Raw genomic sequence first — 9,269 nt, forward strand, 5'->3', positions numbered from 1 at the left:
CTTGTTCCACTATACGCAGCTTGTTCCATTGTACGCAGCTTGTTCCGTTGTACGCAGGTTGTTCCGTTGTACACAGGTTGTTCCATTGTACACAGGTTGTTCCATTGTACGCAGCTTGTTCCGTTGTACGCAGGTTGTTCCGTTGTACGCAGCCTGTTCCGTTGTACGCAGCCTGTTCCGTTGTACGCAGGTTGTTCCGTTGTACGCAGCTTGTTCCGTTGTATGCAGCTTGTTCCGTTGTACGCAGCAGCTTGTTCCATTGTACACAGCAGCTTGTTCCGTTGTACGCAGTTTGCTATGAGTCAGAGCCAACTTGATGGCACCACCACCAACAGCACTGATACAGTCCCTTTCAAAAAGCAGAGGACAGATCGTCACTGCCCAGAGGTCCCTGCAGGTTTCAGATCTGTCACCTCGTCCGTCTCCTCGCTGAAAGGCCCAGACCCACAGCCATTGAGTTGATTCCAACTTGTAGCAACCCTGTAGGACAGAGAAGATCTGCGTCATAGGATTTCCGAAGCTGTAAATCTTTACAGCAGACTGCCTCATCTTTCTCCATAGGAGCTGCTGGTGGGTTTGAAGCACTGCACTGAACTTTCAGTTAGCAGTCCAGTGCTTAGCCACTGTGCCACCTAGGTTCCATCTCTGACAGGCTGTTGTTGTTATTAAGTGCTGTTGAGTTGGTTCCAACCCATAGAGATCCTGTATAGGGTTTCTGAGGAGCAGCTGATAAGCTTGAACTGCCAGCCTTGCTGTTCAAGCCAACTTTGCAGTCCAGCACATTAACCCAAAGTGCCACACCAATGGTCCTCAAATCTAACCAGCTTCTTCCACCTGTTCCATCTATAGTGAAATGGTTAGAGGCATGGACCTACCTTGTTAGAAGCCACATTGCCTGGGTTCAACCTTGGTACCTTGACCAACTGCCCTGGTTTTAGCACCAGAAAGCCCCATGTCCTAGAAAGCCCCTCAGTTCTAGGAAGACTAGGACAGCTGGTCACCTCTAGGTTCTACTTGTTAATGTGTGAGCTTGGCAAAGTTCTTTAAACTCTCTGTGTTTTTGTCTTATCTTAACTTTAGGAGTAATAGTAATACTTACCTCCAAGGGTTCGTTCTTGTGAGGCTTAAATGAGATAATACAAGTTAAGTGTTTAGAACAGATATATTGTTATCATTTATTATTACCCTTTCCTATCTAGGCTGGGGACCATAAGGAGAGTGGCATGTGGTGGCATGTCATCAGAACCAGGAATGGGAAGTCCTATAGCCTTGCGTTCTGTGCCTGAGGCTGCCACTTTCTGTGGGTGACCTTGAGCAAGTTTTCTGACTCTCTGAGCCTCAGTGTTCCCCATCTGTAAAATGGGGTGATAATGACTCACCTTTGAAGGTGGCCCTGAATCTAGTACCTGGTCTCACAGTATGTACTCAGGATGTGGTCATTATTATCGCTGGTCCACAGTCTGAGTCCTGCTGTGATTGAGAACACAGGGCTGCTGGCTGGATGACTTGGTAATCCATGCAAGGAGATGACATTTGGATTTCCCAGTGTAGTTTTGTTTTGTACAGTTTTTACATTGTGTGGGTGTAAGTGGCTGTCTTGGAGGACTGAGTATTGTTAACCACAGAGAAAGGACAAGGCCTCAGTATGCGCCTGGGACCCAACCCCAGCAACCCCAGGTCCTCACCTGGTCTCCTCTTCTTCAGCCTCAGCTACCTTCCACTGGACAGCTGCACCCTGGACCTGCTCACTCAAGCACTAAGGCACATGACACTTCTGCAGAGTCTCATGTAAGTGACCAACGAGCCCCAGGGGAGCAAATGGAGGATAACACCCCGACTCTTCTGGGACTACCACCCAGAGAGGCATCAGGGCATGCCCCTGATGACACTCCTTTCCCTAGGGTGTCCCTGGGCCCTCCAGGGTCAGTACCCACTGTATTTGCCTTCCAATGCCACCAAGTCCTGGACTGACTTACTCAAGTCTTAATGAGTGCAGGAATCAGATTCCGATTCTGCAGGTCTGGATTGCCCAGATTCTGCATCTCTGTCCCGCTCCCAAACATAACTGATTCCCGAGGCTACAGGCCACACTGTGAAGGTCTCAGGACCTTGTCATTTTCAACCCCTGTTCTCTTTAACAAACAAATATTATACTCTCTTTTGAATATGATTTTTAGAAATATGAAATATTAGGTCCCAGCAAATTCAAACCACGACACAAAGCGTTTGTTTTTATCCAAGTCCTCACCCCCCACTCAGGCCAAGTAGAGTAGTTAGGAAATGGAGTAGCTGGGGTGGGGTGTGCAGATTCTAAGCAACAGGTCACTTGATCATTTCTTCTAAGATCAACTTACTGAAAGGCAGTTCAAAATTTAATGTGCAAAAACAAAACAGCAAAATAACCCTCAGGCAAATACTTCACTTTGGGACAAAAGCAATTTTTGGTTTTGGTTTTGGTTTTGTTCTCACCCCCCACACACACACTCCCAGAGGCATAACAAGGTCAGGGCACAGAGAAGACATTAAGCAGAGTTTAAGGAGAAGCCCACTGTGTGCACAGACTAGAACGCTGGGAGCCCTGGAGAAAGGATTTGCCTGAGCTGTGGTACTCCTATGAGCTGACAGTCCTTTAAGCTGCTCTGACAGACCCCCAACACAGAGGCTGAGGCGAGGCGAAGTCTGGCAAAACCAAAAAGTGTCCTTTACATTTGATGCACTGGCCTGTTTCCAGGCCAAGGGCTCTGGGCTCTCATCTCTACTTTGCCTGTGAATAGCTGTGGGTCTCTGGCCAGTCAGGGCTCCTCTCTGTGGTTGTTGTTGTTGTTGTTAAGTGCCATTGTGCTGGTTCTGACTCAGTGACCCAGTATAGGGTTTACAAGGAGCACTGGTGAGTTTGAACCACTGACCTTAAGGTTCAAACTGACCTTGGGGTTGACTGTTTATCCTTCAGCTCCACCCCAGGGCTCTTCTCCAAGTCTCAGTTTTCTCCCCTGCACACAGGGACCAGTCATTCTTCCCGGCTCACCACTCCTTCTGGCCCCCTTCACCCTCCCCACCACTCCAAACTTTTGTGAGTGGCACATGAGCTCCTGAATGTGACAGGCTTTGCAAACTGTAGCATTCTTAACATAGTCCCTGCAAAGGCCTCTAAGCAACTGACTGAAGTCCATTGGCGTGTTCCCCACTTCTCCAGCCTGAGCGGGAACAGCCTTGGTGACATTGGCTGTCGTCACCTTTGTGAAGCCTTCAGAGTTACCACCAACTTGGAGGAATTGAGGTGAGTTGTCGGCCCCTCCTCCAGACCCAAGACAAGTTTGGCAGGGTGGAGGCTTGGGCAGATGATCAAACAAGACCACTTGAGTGCACTCTTCTCTTGGTGGTCTCATTCCCCACTTTGCACACTGTGCAAAACCCCAAGCTTGGCACCTTGGGAGATTCAAGATAGAATGTGTAAGTATCTATTGCAGCAAGAAGGATTTAGAAAAAGAACCCATACTAAGGGGGGAGATTTAGAAAAGATTTAGAAAGGATTTAGAAAAAGAACCCATTTGCGGGGTACAGGGAAGTGGGGTGAGGGGAGGGAGGGGAAGGTGGAGCACAGGGTAGGGAATAGACACGAGATAGTTTGGGTGCTAGGGAGGGGGGCAACACACTAGAAGGGGAAGGGGAATGGAAGATGGGGTGGGAAAACAATTAGGCAGATTTTCATGGGCTAAGTGGGACAGAGGTAAATAATGATGTATGCACAACCTTGGAACAACAGGGCTCTGGGATACAGGGATTGAGACATGGTTGGAATGGGCAAAAGGGAGGAAATAATGTTAAGATGCTTGGCTATCTTTTGAATCTGGATTTTCCTGGCATACCATTATAAAATAGACACTTGATGGGGAGAGAAAAGAATAGCCAGAAACATCACCATAGAAAGCTTTTAAGTCCGTCTTCTGCCTATAACTGATTGTTGTTGTTATGTGCCTCGGAGTCAGTTCTGACTCATAGTGACCCTGCACAGGGTTTCCAAGGCTGTAAATCTTTATGGGCACAGAAAGCCTCATCTTTCTACCGTGAAACAGCTGGTAGTTTCGAATTGCTGACCTTGCAGTTCACAGCCCAATTCATAACCACTATGCTACCACAACTCCTTGATTGGAATACCTAAAATGGGGCTACAATGTGCCCAGTGAAGGAGGCTTCCTGCGGAGCCTCTACATTGCCTAAGACAACAGGTGGAACCCTGAACCCCATCCAGAATCTCCCGAGGTGGGAAATTTCCACTCAAAAGCACAAGCAGACCAGCCTGGAATGGCTAGAAGAACAGAAGATACTTCCTGAAAGAAACACTGACAGGAAAAATACAAAACAATAATGGCAGTCCGACTGACTACAACAAGAACAAGCAAGTTGCTCGTCCAGGAGACATCAAGGCAAGTGGTCAGGTCCCCTCAGGGCAAACCCTCTTCTAAGACTAAAACCCAATGGGAATACATGCTATGATTGGTGACCACATTTGTCACCAATAAAGGGAAGTGAGGGAAAAACAGCAATGAAGCGGTGAGCTAAGCCCTACAACGTTCAACAGACTCCTGTGAACCAGGGTGGAGACCTGGTTGGCCAGCAGTGTGGCAAGACCAGGGGACTCTTGGGCCCAGAGTCAGTGACATAGCCACAGAGGACTAGACTGGAGAGTGAAGCGTCCAGCTGATAAGAAGAGAGGGCATATGCACAAGAGCACCCCACTTGCAGATAATACCCACTTGACCTGGCTTCAATGACTGGATGATCAGAACTCAACTAGAAGAAGAAAGAAGAGGGAAAAAAGTAATCTGATACAATTTGATGAACTTGACCTACACCTATGGATGCAGTAGCTCAAAAGAGGGAACAAGCAACATTCACATCCCCTCCATACACAGAGTAGACGGGGATGGGCAACTTGGACATTGGCTACCCAAAATGGGAGGGCTACAAAGGCAAGAAGTGGCTGGCTTACAAGCTTTCAAGAGGGAGCCTAGATCCAGAGGGCGCAGAGGAAGGTAGACTCTCCACTGAGTAGGATCCAATCTGTCTGGACAGGGCTGGTGAAAGGAGATGTGGATAGGTCTCTTGTGATACAATAGTGAATAATTGTCATCAGGACTGTCTGTGAGGGTAGGAAATGTAAAGGTAAATGTTTTATAGCAAAAGGAAGGGAGTGATTGACTTTGCAGTTCAGGAGTGAAGGTCCCTGGGGCCATCAAGGGAGAAGAGCGGAGTGCAGGACCCTACCTAGAGAAACAGTGATGATGACTTGGAGAGATGGAGCGGCTGGGGACTTTAGACCCAGAGAGGGAGAGAGGCTATGGGCTGACCACTGAGGGGCAGGCTTTGGATGGTTGATGATGCATGTAGGGGATTGTAATCATGGCAATGAAATGATATACAATAGGATGAATGTAAAACTAATGCTCTCCCATGTAAACTATCACATAATTTACAATAAAACATTAAAATAAAAGAAGAAGAAGAAGGATTTAGGTCAGACTTCAGGGAGAGCAGAGTGAAGATGGAACTGTCTCCTTGTGAACTGACCTCAGCCTCCCCGCTGGCTTAATTACCTAGCGCTGCTATAACACAGAGCCCACAAATAGGTGGTTTTAAAGAACAAAACTGTGTTTTCTCACACTTCTGAAGGCTAAAAGTCTGAATCAGGGTCTCAGCCTTGTTGATGCCTTCCTTGTCAGTAACCCTGGGCATGCCTTAGTCCCTAGGCTTGTAGATGATGCTCATGAGGTCTCTGTCGTCTCCTGTGTGTGTGAGTACGTGTGTGTGTGTGTGTGTGTGTGTGTACCTAATAGATTCTTTTAGTAACTCAGAAGTGATTAGATTCAGAACTCACTTTCCATGGGATGGCCTCTTGAACATAAAAGAAAACCCCTTTTCCCAGTAGCAGGGTCACCATCTCAGGCACAGGGGCCAAGGTTTCAACACACATATCTGAGGGACACAGTGTATACACACACCTTCTGTTTGGGCTGGGAGCGTGGACAAACTTGACAGGCAGGGTGAGCAGCGGCTGAAGGCCCTCATTCTACTCTTCTCTCCCCAAGCTTGAGCCACAACCAGATTGGAGATGCTGGTGCCCAGCACTTAGCTGCTGTTCTACCGGGGCTGCCTGAGCTCAGGAAGCTAGAGTGAGTCCTAGCCTTACCCATGTGCACCACACCAGGGTCCCAGCAGTGGAAACCGCTCCCTTCCCCAGCTGCCAGTGCATCAGGGCTGGTGACCTGCTGGCGTGCTGACTGTGGGACCTTAGCTGGCCCACTCTCTGCTCTTCTCTGACTTTGGTGCCCTTCATTCCACCTGCAAAGGTGTGGTGGGGTTTGTCTCTTAGGGACCTGCAGCAGGGGTGGCAGTCCCAGCAGATGTGGTAGGGGAGGCAGTGAGGGGGTGTCAAGGATCTCATATCTGTCCCTCCCTTAGCCTCTCAGCAAATGGCATTGGGCCGGCAGGGGGAATGCAGGTAGTGGAGTTTCTTGGTCTCTGCCTTGAGGAGCTGAGGTGAGTGCCTACCCAGGTGGGTTTCCCAGGTGTGTTACCCCTGTATCCTGCACACCCCCCTGAGGTCACAGGGCAAGGGACCTGACCAGCCAGCCCAGGGCTCACCACTCACCCTCTCCTCTTCCAGGTTTGGGTACAATGCCCTGGGGGACCCCACAGCCCTGATGTTGGCTCACAGGCTGCCCCCACGTCTGAAGATCCTGTGGTGAGTGTACCCTGCCAAAAGTGCAAGCAGGGCTGTACCTCACCAAGTCAAAGCTCCCATCCACCGAGCTGGCCCTGCCTTAGGTCACGCTATGGTCTGCCCTGGGCCTGGCTGCCCCTTTCCACAGAATCATCCTTACCTCAGGGCCTAGAGACAAGTCTGGGGCTGGGAAAGAGTTGTGGGCTAGGAGTTAGGAGACCTGGCCTCATCCTGTGTGGATGGGGAAAGGCTTGGGGTAGCTAGCAGTTGCCTCACCTGAGCTGGCTTTGTTTAGAAAAGACCTAATGTCCCACAGCAAAGCCTGAGACAAGGTAGGGGACCAGGGACCTCCACCCCAGGGTCATCCCACTCACTCCCCTTTCCCTAGCCTGTCCTCCAGCCACCTGGGCCCAGCGGGGTCTTTGAGCCTTGTCCAGGCCTTGGACGGATGTGCGCAGGTGGAAGAGATCAGGTGAGTAGGGTGGTGGGGATAGGTCAGGAGGATGGGCCAGCAAGGGTCTGCAGCTCTCCCTCACTGGTGTCTCCCCCACACAGCTTGGCAGAGAACAGCCTGGCCGGAGGGCTTCCACAGTTCTCTAAGGGGCTCCCACTGCTCAGGCAGATCGAGTAAGCAGCGCCTCGGCATCCTGGGGTGGGGGCAGCCTTGGTCTGGCCCAGCCTGACAGCTGAGGAGGCCTTTGAAGTGACCAAGGCACCAGGGGTCAAAGGAGACTGCGGCACAAAGGGGGTGCTTTCCTGCCCAGAACTTCCGCTTGGGCCCCTCCTGCTCTGATTGTGGGGTACCAACCAGCAGTGCCCCGGACTCATGCTTCCCATTCATTGCCCTTCTCTGTCTCCAGCCTAATTTCGTGTAAAATTGACAACAAGACTGCCAAGCTCCTGGCTGCCAGCTTCGTGCTCTGCCCTGCCCTGGAAGAAATCCTGTGAGTGCTTGAGAAAGGCATCTGAGACAATGTGGCCTGGAGCTGATCCCCTCCTCTCAGGCTGTCCCCTATCTGGAAGTAGGGAGACCATTCTTGCCCATATCTCCTCTAAGGAAATTACAGCCGAGGTTGGGCAAAGCCATTCAGCCCTCACCTGTTTCCCCACTGTGGGATGGGCAGCATGGAGGGAGCCAGACAGTCTCTGGGGCTCTGGGTCAGTGACCTTCTCTTTGGGAGGTGGCTGGATAGACCGTATGCCTGCTTTCTGAACCACCTGTCTGTAGTGAAGAGGGGCTAAAGCCAGCAGACCCCGAACCTGCCCCCTGGCTGTGTCTGGCTCCCTCTTGGTCATCAGAGATACTCAGAATTTGGGACTACCTGGTGCTGCTTTGTGGGGAGGTGGGTTAACTAGACTACTATGATGTAGCCCAGGGCCCTAACCACAGTTGGAAGAGAATGCCGTTTCCTAAAATACAGGACAATTTGATTACAAAGGAATGTTAGGTTAGGTTTGCATCCTTCTCATTACACTAGTTCAAACCCACCAGCTGCTCCTTGGAAGCCGTTTACAGGGTCACTATGAGTCAGAACCAACTCAACAACACTTAACAGCATCACACTGAAGATAAGGTCTAGGTTGCTACTAACCTGTCTTTAACACCTAGCACTGGGGATTTTCCCTTTTTAACAGGAAGGGAGCAGGTAGGTCACAGGTTCCGCACCTTAGGGAACTGCTTGTTGTTGTTGTAGGCCATAGAGTCTGTTCTGAATGGCCGTGGCTTTGAACTGCCTACCTTGTGTTGTTAAGCAACCTTGTCTAGGGCTTCTGAGGAGCGGCTGGTGAGGTTGAACCACCGACCTTGCAGTCCAGCACATTAACCCACAGCACCACACCAGGACTCCTTGTGGTTAGTAGTCCAATGCTTAATGTACAGCACCACACCAGGACTCTAGAAGGTGCTTGTTAAGTGTCATCAAGTCGATCCCGATTCATAGTGACCCTGCATAGGGTTTCTGAGGTTTAAATGTTTGCTGGAGCAGAAAGCCTCGTCTTTCTCCTGTGGAGTGGCTGGTGGGCTCGAACCTTTGTGGTTCACCGTCCAGTGCTTATCCTACAGAGCCACTGTGTTCCTGGGAATGTGCTTAGGTTCCAGTTAAAAGTTCATGCAGTTGTTTACACTGTATTTATCTTTATGAATATCCTTCTATTTAGGGTACATAGCATAGGATTTTCATTGATTTTAGTGATAAATAGTTCCTAGTCAGGTTAATTTCTTTAAAAAAAAAAAAAGAAAAAAGTGGGGCAGGTGGAGTTAAAGAAAAATATGTATGATGCAGATAATTATATAGGAGACATGCATATGTGGCAAGAACTGCGATGATGCCGTGTGCTTGGTGGAAGTTGGGGTGATAGCATTGTTTCTGTCAGCCATATGTCCTAAACTCCAGACCAAGTTTGGCATTCCAGCGACAGCCAGCTCCTATGCTTCTGGGGTCTTAAGGGAGGACTTGTTGGGGAGGGCTAGGGAAGGAAGGAGGTCTTCAGGCAAGATCATGTGGGCACCCCATCTGGAAGCCCCTCTTGTACCTGCACAATACCTCCT

At 49.9% G+C, this 9,269-nt stretch overlaps 1 protein-coding gene across 1 annotated transcript in view; it reads left to right on the forward strand.

Moving 5' to 3' along the window:
- Positions 1-9,269, forward strand: part of NLRC5 (NLR family, CARD domain containing 5) — a 73,867-nt gene that overhangs the window by 63,149 nt on the left and 1,449 nt on the right. Inside the window, exons 37-44 of the mRNA XM_006863619.1 lie at positions 1,705-1,788; positions 3,194-3,277; positions 6,087-6,170; positions 6,460-6,537; positions 6,665-6,742; positions 7,110-7,193; positions 7,277-7,348; positions 7,582-7,665. Coding sequence (XP_006863681.1) covers positions 1,705-1,788; positions 3,194-3,277; positions 6,087-6,170; positions 6,460-6,537; positions 6,665-6,742; positions 7,110-7,193; positions 7,277-7,348; positions 7,582-7,665 — 648 coding nt within the window. The remainder of the gene's footprint in view (positions 1-1,704; positions 1,789-3,193; positions 3,278-6,086; positions 6,171-6,459; positions 6,538-6,664; positions 6,743-7,109; positions 7,194-7,276; positions 7,349-7,581; positions 7,666-9,269) is intronic.

This window comes from Chrysochloris asiatica, unplaced genomic scaffold (assembly GCF_000296735.1).
Source record: "Chrysochloris asiatica unplaced genomic scaffold, ChrAsi1.0 scaffold00055, whole genome shotgun sequence".
NCBI classification, from domain to species: domain Eukaryota; kingdom Metazoa; phylum Chordata; class Mammalia; order Afrosoricida; family Chrysochloridae; genus Chrysochloris; species Chrysochloris asiatica.